Below are 15882 nucleotides of genomic sequence, written 5' to 3'. Positions count from 1 at the left end.
TGCTGGGAATCGAACCCGGGTTGACCACGTGCATAGCAAATGCCCTATCCACTCTGCTATCACTCCAGCCCAAAGATTTAGTTTTTAATTTTAGAATGCAACTTTCTTTGTCTTAGAATAACTTAAATCTGTGCCATTTTTTAGTATCTAAATTCACAAATAGTGTGGCTCAAAAATTATTTGTTGGGGTTGGAGAGAAAACTCAGGTAGTAGAGTTCATGCTTGCTTGTGTGGGGCCCTAAGTATCATCCCTAGTACTGCATGGCCCTTGAACCCTTTAGATGTGACTCTTCTTTTAAAAGATTTTAAAAAGGGGCCAGAGAGATAGTATAGTGGGTAGGGTGCTGCCCTGAAGATGGCTGACCTGGATTCAATCCCTGGCATCCTATATGGTCACCCAAATCTGCCAGAAGTGATTCCCCAGAGCCAGGAGTAATCCCTGAGCACCACTAGGTGTGGTCCAAAACCAAAAGCAACAACAACAAGAAGACTTTTATGTTGGAGTTGGGAAGTTACTGTAGGGCAAAACGTGCATGCCTTGCATGTAGCTGATTCTGGTTGGGTCCCGGCACCACATGAGTCACTGGATGTAACCCTGGATACTCCTGAGCACTGCCAGGACTGCCCGAGTCAGCCCAAACACTGCAGTGTGCTAGCAGTATATCTTTGAACCCTTGTGTTGAACCCTTGTTTCAGTTAACCAAGAATCTCTGGGAGGGGCCCCTAGGACTCCTGAGCTCTGCTTGGGAGACCTCCTTAAAAAAAGTAAAAGAGCATTTGTAAAAGTATTTCTAATTTATTTGTGCCTGTTAGTATTGTGTCTGCAAGTTCACAAGATCTTAATAAGAATAAAATATTATATTGAGTATAGGGAAGTGTATTTTCGCCCGTGTTCCTTTTCACATTTTGGCGACTTATATTTTCTTTCAGTTTAAAAAAAGAAGAATAAACATTCCCTGTGCTTCTGCTTTTTCAGCCCCCTACTCCACCTCATAAAACTGGAACACACTAAGTGAATTCTGATTAGCCTGTGTAAGAGTTTTATAACCAGTTTTCTAACTAGAACTTTACTATTAGTACCTTTATAACTGTCATTTCTTGGTTTATCATTTTTCTTTTCCTCCCACACATGATCATTGACCCAATTTGCTCCATCACAAGTAGAAGTAGCAGAAGGAGACAGTAGAAGCAATGAAGAGGGAAGTGAGGACAGGAGCAGTGTCATGGCTGTTAATCATCAGCCTGACAAATTTCACAATGAAGAGTTAATCTATCTGGTCTGTGCTTTGAGGCAAAGTAGGTTTATCAAAAACTCCTGAATGAATGCTTTTTCTTTTTGTTAAAATTTGACGTACTTTCTATTGTTCCTCTGTTTCAATCTATTGTTTGGAAAAGCAACATCTGTTAAGACTGCACCAAAACAAGTGTTAAACTGATCTTGTTCTTTTTTTGCTATCAATGTAGTGATGAAAACCGTATACCATATAAAGTTATACATTTTTTAATGTATTGTTTATTTTAGATTATAGATAAAGTGGAAGGAGATGCTGTTAGTATAAAGCAAAGAGTAATTTTTTCTTGGATTTTACGATAGTATGTTAATTTCTAATGAAGTGGATATTTTATTCAGTGGGTATTTGTGTGTGATATACTTATTTACTTTTGATAATAATTTGGAGCAGAGAAAGAAATTATATGGGGTTTTCACCAGAGACCCTTCTACTTCTTGGTATAGGTGTTGAAGCCTAAGTTTTTAAAAAACTTGGGATATATATGCAGTTATAGTAACGGTATTAAATATTTAAACGTTATAACATTTTCTGAGGCCAAGTGTGGAGGAAAGCGAATCTCTTATGGTATTTGTGGAAACAAAGACTCTTTGGAAAGCAATCTGGCAATGGTTTGAAATAAAAAGATATAATTTGAACAGACAATTCCATTTTTGACATTTAACTCAGAGAAATTAAAAAAATATCCATAGAAATAAATGCATGCTGGGTTGTAAATTGTATCCCCCACTTGCACCTCGGGGCGGGGGTGGGGATTGAAACAAAATAAATGCCATCAAAGGAGAAAGGTAGAAAAATTGCAGACTACCCTTATGATTGAAGAATTATATAGACACTAAAAAGAATGAGGCCCATTCAGGCCATTATAAAAATGAAAAAAGAAAGGTACAAGAGAAGCGAATAAAGTGTGGCCATGTATAGTACAGTGGGTAGGATGCTCGCCTTGCATATCGCAGACCCAGGTTCATCCCCAGCGTTCCACATGGTCCCCTGAGCACGGACATTAAATTTAATTAATTCCTGAGCTCAGAGACTGGAGTAACCCCTGAGCATTGCCAGGTGTGGCCCAGAAAAACTTAAAAAAAAAAAAGAAGCGGGCCAGAGTGATAGTACAGCAGGTAGGGCTTTCGCCTTGCATGCGGCCAGCCTGGGTTCGATTCCTGGCACCCCATATGGTCCCCCAAGCACTGCCAGAAGTAATTTCTGAGTGCAGAGCCAGGAGTAACCCCTCAGCATCACTGGGTGTGACCCAAAAAGCAAAAACAAAACAACAAAAAAAGTGAATAAAGCAAAATTTAAGTTCTTTAGGTCACTTCATATATGTTATTGTATGTGTATTTACATATATGTGTGGTGTTATTTTGAGAAAAGTATAAAAGGATAGATTCAAGGTTGTTTGCTTAGTTTAGGAAGAATTACTTCAACTTTTATTCCTAGGATGCTAGATTAATTCAATTATATTTAAATTTTCCCATTTAATTCTTTGATTATGCCTTTTTTGAAAGACTGAAATAGCCCTCAAATAAAAGCACATTAAAGATTCATTATGGGCCACAATAGAGCTCTTAGAGAAAAATATTTTAAATGTACTAATTTCACTGGGCTGGAGCGATAGCACAGCGGGTAGGGCATTTGCCTTGCACGCGGCTGATCAGGGTTTGATTCCTCTGCCCCTCTCAGAGAGCCCAGCAAGCTACTGAGAGTATCTCGCCCAGACAATAAAGACTGGCAAGCTACCTATGACATATTCAGTATGCCAAAAACAATAAGAACAAGTCTCATAATTTGTTGTGAGACATTACTGGTGCCTGCTCAAGCAAATCAGTGAACAATGGGAGGACAGTGCTACAGACAGTGCCAGTGGAAAATAAAGGCAAAGTTTCAAGCTGCTTTATATTTTAGAAAGTGAATAAAAAGAATTTAGCATTTTATTTTATTTTTTTAAAAATTTTTATTAGTGAAACACCATGAGGTCCAGTTGTAGACTTACAAATTTTTGTGCTTGGATTTCAATTATAAGTAAAAGTAAATTAAAGGCCCTCCCATTGATCGTCGATTTGCTCGAGCGGGCCCAGTAACGTCTCCATTGGAGACTTTGTTGTTACTGTGTTTGGCATATCGAATATGCCATGGGGAGCTTGCCAGGCTCTGCTGTGCGGGCGAGATACTCTCAGTAGCTTGCCGGGCTCTCCGAGAGGGGCGGAGGAATTGAACTCGGGTCTGCCATGTTGGCTGTGTGCAAGGCAAATGCCCTACCGCTGTGCTATCACTCCAGCCCAATAAAATTATTACATTTAAAATATTTTTCTCTAAGAGCTCTATTGTGGCCCATAATGAATCTTTAATGTGCTTTTATTTGAGGACTATTTCAGTCTTTCAAAAAAGGCATAATCAAAGAATTAAATGGGAAAATTTAAATATAATTTATACAATTATACAATGATCAAATACCCATCCCTCTGCCAGTGCCCATTTTCCACCGCCACGGATCCCAGTATCCCTCCCACCCCTGCCTCTGTGGCAGGGCATTCCCTTTTGTTCTCTCTCTCCTTTTGGGTGTTGTGGTTTGCAAAAGAGGCGTTGAATGGCAATCATGTTTGGTCTATAGTCTGCTTTCAGCATGCCTCTCTCATCCTGGGAGGATCCTCCCAATACCCTTTATTTGGTGCTCCCTTCTCTGTCTGAGCTCCCTTTTCCCCTAGTATGTGTGGCTGGCCTCCAAGCCATGGAGCAAACCTCCTGGTACTAATCTTGGCCACTCTTGGGTGTTAGTCTCCTATTTTGTTACTTTATGTTCCCCAGATGAATGCAATCTTTCTATGTCTATCCCTCTCTTTCTGACTCATTTCGCTTAACATAATACTTTCCATGTAGTACCACTTGTATGGAAATTTTATAACATCGTTTTTTCTAACAGCTACAGAGTACTCCGTTGTGTAGATGTCATTTTAGAACCTGATATTGAAGACTTCACCAAATAGATAGGAGTGAATAAGCTCTGTATGGGATGCACAGAAAAGAATATATTGTTTTAACGGGAGACTAACACCCAGGAATGGCTGAGATTAGTACCAGGAATTTTGCTCCATGACTTGAAGGCCAGCCACACGTGCTAGGTGAAAAGGAAGCTCAGATAGAGAAGAGAGCACCAAATAAAGGGTGTTGTGAGGACCCTCCCAGGGTGGGAGAAGCATGCTAAAAGTAGTCTATAGACCAAACATGATTGCCACTCAATGCCTCTCTTGCAAAACACAGTACCCAAAAGGAGAGAGAGAACAAGGGGGAATGCCCTGCCACAGAGGCAGGGTGGGACGGGGGGGATGGGGGGTGGGAGGGATGCTGGGATCCGTGGTGGTGGAGGATGGGCACTGGTGGAGGGATGGGTACTTGATCATTGTATAACTGAAACCCAAGCACAAAAGTTTATAAGTCTATAACTGTACCTCATGATGTTTCACTAATAAAAAACATTAAATAAAAAAAACGAATCTATTGTTTTGGTTTTTGGACCATCCTGACTGTGTTCAGGGCTTATTCCTGGCTCAGCGCTCAGAGATTAGTGAGGCTTTGGGGAACATATGCAGTGGGGTGGGTTTGAACCTGGGTTGGCTGCTTGCAAGGCAAATACCTTGCCAAACTGTACTATCTCTCTAGCCCTGAAGCAATTCATTATTAATTGCTCACTCTGCATGTGGGTAGGCTCTATACTAGATTTTACAGTTATAGAGTTAAAAAAGTTTAGTGAGGGTAGGAAGAACAAAGACCACATAGTCAAAAGAAAACAAAATCATCCCCATTATAGATGATGGTAAATCCAATACGAAAATAAACGGAATGATAGGCAAAGCCATGATTTTTCAAAAGGGTGATCAGTAAAGGTCCCTGATGAAGTGATCCTAGAGATGATGGAAAGTGAAAGGGAATAATAGAGAATTCCCAACAACTTACACGTGCAAAGTCTTACATGTGGAAAGAATATATATGTTTGAGAGACAAAAAGGAGGCTAGAGTCCCTGGAGCATCTGTGCATGAAGGGTAGAATGAACAGTAGTAGGAGATGAGGTTGAAGAGCATTATGAAGCATGGCCTTGTTTGTAAGCCATGGCAGAGAAGAATATGAAGTTTTTTCTTTTGGATATTATTTTGGAAATTACTGAATGTCTTTCATTTTGTAAGTGGAATGATTCAGTACATATTTTACCCTGATTATGTGCAAATAAATCATATAAAATGTAATGTAAATAAATCCTGTGTTTTCTTGTGCTTGAGTGTTTTGAGTGGACCAATTTATCCAGTTAATTTCTTTTTATCCATAAGTTTCTTTTAACTTGAGCTGGGCCTCAGTTAACTCTTTTTTTCCCCTTTTATTCAGGAGACTGTAGAATGTAGGTGGAGCCTGCATGAACTTTGCAGTCTAGCCTAGATTTGAATCCTTATGTGATCCCTTTTTGCTATGTCATCTTAGGTGTTTACATTACTTTTGGAGCCATATTTTCTCTTCTGTTTAAAAGAGATCACTTCTCTCAAGTGTATACGTTCTGAGATAGGGGTCTAGCTGTGGTTTAAGACAGAACTGAAAAACTATGGAAGATATGTGTAGTTTTCCTTTGAACATTCCTCTGCTCACTCTGAAGTAGAGAAGGAAATGTAGCTCAGCCATACATTCTGAAATGCCAGAATGCAGACCTGGGAGAGAGGTGGAGACTTTCAATTTATTCTTTGTATGCAACCAAAACAAAACAAAACAAAACAAAGATCTCCTGGCTGTGCCTGGCTCTCTTTTACTTAGTACTGCTGAAATTTCTGAAACACCACTCACTGAAATCAGTATCATTGGCGTGCTAGGCTTCTAGAACTGTACTGATGCTTATTTACGGAGGCCCTGTTATGTATCAGGAGCTATTTTATATGTTTAATGCAAATTGTTATACTACTCCTTAAAACAATACTTTAAGATAGAAACTGTTAATATTGCCATTTTAGTTTATTTTGGGTTTGGGGCCATACCTGGCAGTTCTCAGGACTCACTCCCGGTTTGCGCTCAGGGATTACTCCTCGTGATGCTGTGGGTATATGGTATATGAGATTCGGGGGATCATACCAGGCTTGGCCATGTGCAAGGCAAAGGGCTTTGCTCACTGTATCTCTCCAGTCCCTAGTGCTTCCATTTTATTTGTCTAATGTTTTGGTTTTTGTTCTACACCCAGAGATGCTCAGGGGCTGCTCTGCAACCAGAAATCACTCCTGGCAGGTTTGGGGACCATATGGGATGCCAGGGATCAAACCTAGGTGGGCTGCATTCAAGGCACTGTCCTATTGCTCTGGCCCCCAATATACCCATTTTAAAGTTGATGACCCTGAGTTCAAGAAAAACTGAATAATCTGCTGAAGGGTATATGATAAATGAAAAAAGTTTTATTTTAATGCATCTTCCCTTTTAAAAAATATTATTTGGGTATGAGTACGTTAGTAGATCTAGAATCATCTAGCTTTTCTGCAGTCTTTATAAAACATCTTTATTAAGGGAAATTCAAATATATTCATCTCAAGAATATATTTAGTGATTTCCTCTGTACTATCTCAGTTTCACCAATTGTTGTGGCTAATCTTGATTCATCAGTTCTGCAATTGCATTAAATTGTTTTGAAGCAATTACGTATATATGTATATATAAATATACATATATATCTATACACACACACATACATGTGTATCTGCATCCACAAATAGCTTATTTATAAAGACTAACAAATCAAACAAAATCCAATAGGATCATCATTCCTAAACTATTCCTTTGTAACATGGATTTCCATTCAGTGCTGAAATTTTCCTATTTGCTTAATAAATTTTAAATTGCTTTATTAAAATCAAATCAAGCCAGTTCATACATTGCATTTGATTCTATCTCTTAAATCTTTTAATACTTTCTACTTCCTACAAAGATAATGATCTTCTTTATGGCAATTTTTTTTCTTTTTTTTTTATTCAGGGCTTACCAACATTAGAACGCTCTTTCACTCTAGGAGCTGCACCTTGACTAAGACTTGACTTGCCTAGGCTTATAAACATGTTCCTTGGATGGGTTCCATGGCTACCTTGATCATGAGATTGAAGTATTATTTAAAAAAAACAATACAAATTAATCATTCAATTTGATCTGCCCCCCCTAGAAGCATCCCATTTATAGTTATTGAGTCATCTGGGATCATTATTTTATTTCTAAAGACTTTTGGCCATTTGAGGGGACATAGTTTTTGGTAGGTTTAGCTTGTTTTGGTAAATTTAGTTGATTTCAGTGGTCAGCATGGGCCTCATGTCTCCATGCTCTGTTAGGAATTATATCATTTATTTTATTATTTTTTACTTCTGGGCCACACCTGACAATGTTCAAGGCTTACTCCTGGTTCTGTGCTTGCTTAGTGAACATTTCTGTCAAGCTCAGGGGACCATGTGGAATGCTGGGATTGAACCCGGGTTGACCATGTACAAGGCAAATGTTCTACTTGCTGTACCATCTCTCCAGCCCCAGGAATTACATTGTTCAGTAGTTGATATTAGGATTAGCTTCAATAGATGGTAAAGATAAAAGTAGTAAAACAAAAAAGAAAAATAAGCACATAACAACTTATAGAAGCAGTTTGAATTAGAAAGCAGATTTACAGATAGCACAGAGGTAGGGCGTTTGCCTTCGCGGACTACTCGGCCGACCCGGGTTCAATTCTTCCATGGCCTACTCGGCTGACCTGGGTCTATTCTTCTGCCCCTCTCAGAGAGCCCACAAGCTCCCGAGAGTATCTTGCCCACTGGGCAAAGCCTGGCAAGCTCCCTGTGACTTATTCGATATGCCAAACACGGTAACAACAAGTCTCACAATGGAGATGTTACTGGGCCCGCTCGAGCAAATCGATGAAAAATGGGAGGACAGTGCTACAGTGCTACAGTGCTTTCTTTGCATAATCAAATAGAATGTTTCCCCCCCTAGAGTATGAGAAGGATGAAACTGAAAGTGTTTATTATTAAAGTTAGATGTCTAGGGGCTGATGAGACAGTATAGGGTTAAGGTGTTTGCTTTGCACGTGCCCAGCTCAACTATGGTTGAGTTCCAGGAACAGTCCCTGAGTTTAGGGCTGGAGTATCCCCTGAGCACTGCTGATTATGGCTCATAAAACCCCAAAATAAAATGTATAAAGTAGTCTTTTTTTTCTCACTTGTGTATACTTTGAATCACTAAAATTTCTATTTAAAAATATAATGTTGCTCAGTAATTTTTACAATTAATGTGATCATATGCATTTAAAATTATGAATTCCACATTGTATTATTGTAACAGTTTGTATGCCAGATCTATCATGATCTTTGCTCATTTTGCAGGGTACTTGTGTAATGAAGGGGCATGCATTCGTGACTAAATTTGGTTTCTATTTATTAGGAATAAGAGCTGTAACAGTGAAGGATAGCAAGAAGATTAAGTTCATGTGCTCAGTTGTGGCCTTCATATATGTCCTTCTTTTTTGTGGTTGATATAATTCATTTTTCTTTGTGGGAAATGCTCTCTGTGGTATCACGTTATTGAACTTTGTGACGCTGTCATTGGAAATTCTGAAACTGCAAGGATGTTAAGATCTGAAAATGTCAGTTCATCTCAGCTGGAACATAATCATGGAGGAATAGTTTGTTTTGACTCAGATTACAGTCACATGTTGGATGAGTGTAGAGGAAGCTGCTTAGGCCAGTCAGGACCAACCTCCTGGTAGAATCAAGAATAGTAGAAGCCAGACTCAAGGAAATGTTGGTTTGTAGTTAAGAGGCGTTAGAACAACTTCATGTTTGGGCAAAAGCAGGACAATTCAGTAAGCAAGCAAGAAAAAAAAATACTCTGCTTTTTTGTTTCTGGGCATTTTATTGCAGTGTTTTCAATGTACGTTAGCCTTACAATTACCAGGTACTTAAGTGTTCAAGATTCTAATCTTTGGAGAAATTTCAACTAGCTTTTGACTGGCTTAAAAAAAAATTCAACTAGTTAATACTGCAGGAAATTAGAATCTATTTTCTGATCCTGATTTCCATGTCCATCCACTTTACCTATTTTTAGGACAGCAAAGGTGCTTTATTGATCATTACAACCCTACTACCATAATACCCCATATATAGTTGGTACTTAGTAAATGGTTATTGGTGGGGGTTGTAGTGGGGGAACTCTTGCTAGTTCATGGGATCTTGTTCATGGGACTTTGTAGGTGCCAGCACTTGAACTTGGTCTACTACCCTCAAAGCATGCATCCCAGCTCTTTATGCCAGCCTTTAACGTTTTTAAAAGAGTGCAAAATGACCTGGAGCACTAGTACAGCAAGTAGGGTGCTTGCCTTGCACACAACTGGCCTGGTTCACCCCCAAATGATCACCTGAACCCTCCAGATTGAGCACAGAGCCAGGAATAAGCTTTGAAAAACAGCCTAGTATGATTGCCAAACAACAAACAAGCAAAGAGTGTAAAATGATCTAAAATATTTGATTTCTACCTATTTTTGGCTTAAAAAGCAGTACTTCAAGATAAACTACCTGGTTTTGGAGTACATACTTAGAAAATTCTTGGTTCTTGTTATACTGTATAAATTTTCAGAAAGCCTTTTTGATCAGATTTCTTCTTTTATAATCTCTGAAAAATATATTTTGCAATACAAAACATTGAAGAGTCTACTTCTGAACTTGAACCATTAAAACAAGTAATTTATATTATTTAGATGGTTTGAATCTTTTACTAATTTTCAGCATTAAATTTTAAAATAATCTTTTCCCCCTTACTCATGGAGTTTAGGGTTGTATGTAAACTCTTTGTAAAGTTTACTTCTTTAAAGTAAAGTAAAACTGTGCTGTGGGTTGTATATGTTTTAAAGTTCACTTAGGGTTAAAGTTGGTTTATTGCAAAGGAGTTGCTACTATCCAATTTATTCCAGTCAAGTGAGGTCTTGATATGCTGATCTGTTGGCTAGATGGGCAAATCATTTCTAGATAACATGATCTTATTTGAAATTAGAGGTGTATCTACACCTTAAGTCTGTATGAGAAATTATGCATCTTTTTATCAAACAATAATTTTGACTAAATATATAAAGATTCTAATTTCCCATACGATTAATGTTCTTTTTCTTTGTTTTTGGCCTCTCTTGGCTGTACTCAGGGATTACTCCTGGCTGTGTGCTCAGGGATCACTCCTGGTTGGACTCAGGGGACCATATTTGGTGCCAGGGATTGGATAGTGTTGGTTCTGTGCCAGGCAAACACTCTGCCTGCTGTCCTCTCTTTCTGTCCCCCATTTTATTTCTTAAGCTTTGACTGTTTCAGACATTTAGGAATCTACTTAATGTGCATTGAAATATTTCTGGAAAAGATTTTAAGAGTTCTGGAAGGCAATGTGTACTTTCATATTGAAACCACTTGAGTTGAGCTTAGGATAAGTTAAATCAAGAAAATAGACCAGCTATTTTTGTTCACATACTGTCAGCTACGTCTTGTCTAAGTCTTTCCTGTGTCCTTGACTTTTTGCCCAAGAAGGATTTACAACTGCCTAAGAGACAACTTTGAAATGGCAAATGTTTGACTCTTAAGTTATTTGGAGGATGGATATAATGTCTGGTTCATTTCATTTAGTTTACTTGGAAATGATAAAGGTGTAAAATGGCAATGGTATGAAACTACTTGATATATTAAAGTTACTTGACTAAGTTTTTAAGACAATTATTAGTCTGGGAGGCTCCTCAAATTATTTTTCTATTACTTTGTATCATGTTAGTATTAGCACTCAAATAATTTGGATTAGTAAAAGGTGATTTCAGAAACACAACCTACCTCTTTTATTTTTAGCCCTAAAATTTGTAGACTGTGTTATTTATAGACAGTGTTTACTTTTTTGTATCTGTTTAGAATATTGTCCAGTTGACTAAAATAAGAACATTAAAAGTAATTAAATTATTTAAAATGGGCCTTTCTTGTTTTATTTATTTTTTCTTTTGGGACCATGCCAGGCTGTGCTCATGGCTTATTCCTATCTCTAGCTCAGGGATCACTCCTGGTGGTGTTTGGGGAACCATAGAGGTTGCGGGGGATCACACTCTGGTCAGCCACATGCAAGCGCTTTAACCCCTGTACTGTCTCTCTAGCTCCTCATCCTTATTTCAGTAGTATTTTATAAATGCTTTTGGGGATCTGGCAGATAATACAGCAGTGGAAGTGCATATACCACATGGTCCCCCAAATCCCACCAGTTGTACCCCTGGAGTCCTGAGCACAGCCAGGTGGCCCAGATATCCCTGGCACAGCAGAGCCTGGCAGTATTGCATCCTCCAGCCCTTGCACTGAACCTCTGGCCTGATTGGTTGAGAATTACCTGTGGGGAGGTGGGTGGGAACTGGATGTCCTGAGCTCCATTTGGAACCCCTGTTCCAAATTCATTATGATATATTTATTATTTTGCCATCATTATTGAGATCCTGTTAATTATATGTCTCATACACACATCATTCCAACACCGCACCCATTACCAGAGTGTTTGATTCCCTCCGCCAATGTCCCAAGGGCCCCTCCCAGCCACCCTTTTAAAAGTGTTTATTATATTAGTTATGTAATTATTTATAATTAATAATTATGATTATTAATGATAATATTTGTAATTATATATTTTTATATATATATAAAAGTTCTGTAAGACAGTCTCCTTTGACCATTTGTTGTTCCCTTACTGTTTCTTTATATCCTATATATGAGAGATTTTTTTTTTTTTTTGCGGGGGTGGTGGAGGCTATCATACCCGGCAATGCTCAGGGGTTACTTCTGACTCAGGAATCAGTACTTGGCAGTGCACGGGGAACCATACAGTGTGGCGGGGATCGAACTTGCGTCAGCTGCATGCAAGGCAAGTGCCCTACATGCTGTTTATTGCTTTAGTTCCTGCACTTTTTTAGAACTGTGGAGGTAGTTACACCAACACATACACAAATGAGTAAAGCTAAATTCCTGAAAGCTTACAAAATTGTAAATCAGTGATTAAGTTGATTAAAAAAAAACATTTTCCAAAAACTATTATCTTTTCTTGTTTGCAGTTCTGTACATCTTTAAAAGTATGAATAGCTCTATGCTAGTACATTTAAAATTTGCATGAAAGAGATAAATCCTATATATTACTAATTAATATAATCACTGTCACTGTCCTCACGTTGTTCATCGATTTGCTCGAGCAGGCCCAGTAACGTCTCCATTGTGACAATTGTTACTGTGTTTGGCATATTGAATACGTCACGGGGAGCTTGCCAGGCTTTGCCATGCGGGCGAGATACTCTCGGTAGCTTGCCAGACTCTTCGAGAGGGGCGGAGGAATAAATTAATATAATAAACACTTAAAAATATATCTCAAATGTTTGAGATACCTCCTTTTCTCTGTTAACCTAAAATGTATTCGATATGCCAAACACAGTAACAACAAATCTCATGATGGAGATATTACTAGGCCCGCTCGAGCAAATCGATGAACAACTGGAGGACAGTGCTGCAGTGCTACAGTAATTACTAAAATGTTTTAGCATCTTGACTGACTGTGGGTTGATTGTAATGTCAGTTCTAAACTCTTTTGACTTGTCTGTGTTTAGTTAACAGACCCACTGGTCCTGCCAAGTAATTGTCTCTAATGAGTTAATTAGTTAACTGTCTCCCACTAAAGTCGAGTTACTGATTCTTGTGGTTGAGAAGACTTGTGTTTTTTTTTTTCCCCTCTGAGCTATGTACACTTTATCTTTCTGTTAAAATCAAGTTAAATTAGACTAAGGAGAGTTGGGGAAAACACTCGTAAGGTACCTCAGGGTAAGTGATTCCCTGACATCATTTATAAAACCGTGGATAGTGGCAAGGCCTGTTTCCAGTTCTTGTCAACAAGAACATTTGTTTTCCTGATTGGCTGCTGTGGCCTTGGTGATTTGTGTTAAGGCTGCTTCATTTTTTGATTACTGTAAAGCCAAGAATGTTTTGAAATCTTGGTGATTCAATCAATGCAGTAAACTTTCACTGCATCTGTGCATGTGTGTGCTCCCACGTGCTTTGAGGGTGGTGGTAGCCTTGGCAGTTACATTCTGCATTACAGATCAGATAACTCTGTGGCAAAATAGGATGGATAATTGCCACATTTTTGTTTATACTAACTTGGAAATGTTTTCATATTGTTTGCCCTGTTTTGAAAGTTGTCACCTGCTAATTTGAGAAAGCAAAGCTTAAACACTTGTGAAGAGACAACAAATACACCATAAACCATCTCATATATTCTAATTTGGTGTTTTGTGTTTAGTTCTTATTAACAATTTTTCTTGTTTGGGTTTTGTTTCGGGGCCACACTCAGTAGTGCTCAGGATTTATTCCTAGCTGTGCACTTAGGGATCACTTTTGGTGGGACTTGAGGGACAATATGGGATGCTGGGGATCAGACCTAGGTTGATTACTTGCAAGGCAAGTGCCCTACCCACTGTACTCTCTTTCTGGCCCCCATCATGATTATTTTATTTTAAAATTATTTACAGAAAATTAGAAAATTAGGTTTTATAAATAGTTGTGTTCGTGGTGGTGTTTTGTTTTGTGGTCATACCCAGCGGTGCTCATGTCTATTCCTGGCTCCATTCTTAGGGCAGTTTCCAGGGTTTTTTTTTTTTTTTGCCACAAGATCTCTGGTATCACATTTTCCTGTCAGCACCACCTGTTTTAACCCTGGTGCCCCAGGTTTGCTTTACCAGAAGATTTTGGGCCTCCCCCCACTGCTGGGTATTGCCCCAGGTTTGGTCCCCAGCATCCCCTATGGTCCCCTGAGCATCGCCAGGGGTAATTCCTGAGTGCAGAGCCAGGAGTAACCCCTGTGCATTGCAGGGTGTGACCACCTCCACCATCCCCCCCCCCCCCAAAAAAAAGAAAGAGTTCTTCTGTATTTCCTGCTCCTCCTAGCTCCTGGCAATTACTCTTTCTTTCTGTTATTATGGATTTACCCATTGTGGAACATTTCATAAATGGAACAATGAAGTTTGTGGCCTTTTGTGTGTGGTCTCTGTAACATATTTTCAAGTCTCATGTTCATGTGTAAGTTAGTACTGTTTTAGGTGTATGTGTGTGTGTGTGTGTGTGTGTGTGTGTGTGTGTGTATTGGCTTTTTGGGTTATAGGGGTTACTCCTGGCTCTGCACTCAGAATTACTCCTGGCGGTACCATACACAGTGCAGGGGCTCAAACTCAGGTCAGCCGCGTACAAGGCAAATGCCCTCCCCTCTGTGGTATATGCTCCAGCCCCTGCACTAGTGTTCTTAAATCAATCTCTAAGGTTTTTTGTACTGTATTGAGAATTGTGTATTTGTTATCAACTTGATTTTTTTTAAATCAGCCTTTATTCTTTTCATAAAACATTTGATTACAAAATGGTATGGAATAACTTAAATTTTTAAACATGCATTTTTTTTTTTCAGTATGCCAGTACTGAGGTTGATGGAGAACATTACATGACCCCGGAGGACTTTGTCCAGCGCTACCTTGGACTATATAATGATCCGAACAGCAACCCCAAGATTGTGCAGCTCTTGGCAGGAGTAGCTGATCAAACCAAGGATGGGTAAAAATATTTATATATTTTTGGAAAAGTAGTACTCCGTATATATATATATATCTTATTTAAAATTAGAAAAGGGCCAGAGAGATAGTCAGAGACTGGGCGCATGCTTTGTATGCAACAGGCCCAGGTTTGATCCCTGGCACCACATGGTCTTCTGAGCAGAGTCAGAAATAGCCAGGTGTGATTACTAGGTATGGACTGAAATCAAGAAAACAAAATAAGATCGGAAAAACCTATGACCATCCACATTTTTAATTTTAGTAAACCTTATCTTGCCCTTAAAAGTTTATAAAATCAGTGCTATTCGTTGTCATTATCAAAGGTGCTGGTATTTTGTTTTTGCTGTTGTTAATTGCATGTGAAGAATCGTTATCTTGGTTAATAGCTGGATAAGGACATCGAGTTTTTTCTAACTTATTTCAGTTGGGGAGCCATACCCAACTGTACTTGGGGTTTACTCCTGACTCTGTGCTGAGGGATCTCCCCTAGTAGTGCTCAGGTGACATGTATGGCTGGGAACCAGCACAGGGCTACTTACAAGGCAAGTGCAGACCGCTGTACTGTCTTTCCAGTCCTGAAGTTTTATCTTTTTAATTAGCCTCAGTCGACTGGGCTTTTTCATAACTAAGTATATTTCATTTGTTCAGTAAATATTGAGTACCTATGCCATTTTATGTACTAAATCGATGAATAAATTATGAAAAGCTAATAGAATAAAATTATAGCGGGCTATGAGGTGAAATGCTATGAAGAAAATTAAACCAGAGAGGAACTTAGGCAAAGACAAAGTTTTTTTTTTGTTGTTTTTTTTTGACCACACCTAGTTCTGACCGTGTTTAGGGCTTACCCCTGGCTCTACACTCAAGGATCACTTAATCCTGGGCAGGCCCAGGAAGCCATATGGGGTGCTGTGGATAGAATCTGAGTCAACCGCCTGCAAGGCAGTGCCCACACCCGCATGTGCTAT

At 38.9% G+C, this 15882-nt stretch overlaps 1 protein-coding gene across 4 annotated transcripts in view; it reads left to right on the top strand.

Annotated features, from left to right (window-relative positions):
- SLC25A12 (solute carrier family 25 member 12) overlaps nt 1–15882 on the top strand; it is a 193422-nt gene that overhangs the window by 95352 nt on the left and 82188 nt on the right. For all 4 annotated transcript variants that reach the window (XM_056110183.1, XM_056110182.1, XM_056110187.1 and 1 more), the window contains one exon: nt 14773–14915. In XM_056110183.1, coding sequence (XP_055966158.1) covers nt 14773–14915 — 143 coding nt within the window. The remainder of the gene's footprint in view (nt 1–14772; nt 14916–15882) is intronic.

Source organism: Sorex fumeus, unplaced genomic scaffold (assembly GCF_029834395.1).
Source record: "Sorex fumeus unplaced genomic scaffold, SorFum_2.1 ptg000009l, whole genome shotgun sequence".
Lineage (NCBI taxonomy): Eukaryota > Metazoa > Chordata > Mammalia > Eulipotyphla > Soricidae > Sorex > Sorex fumeus.
Note: the sequence above shows the minus strand (reverse complement) of the source record. Positions and strands in the feature narration are given on the sequence as shown.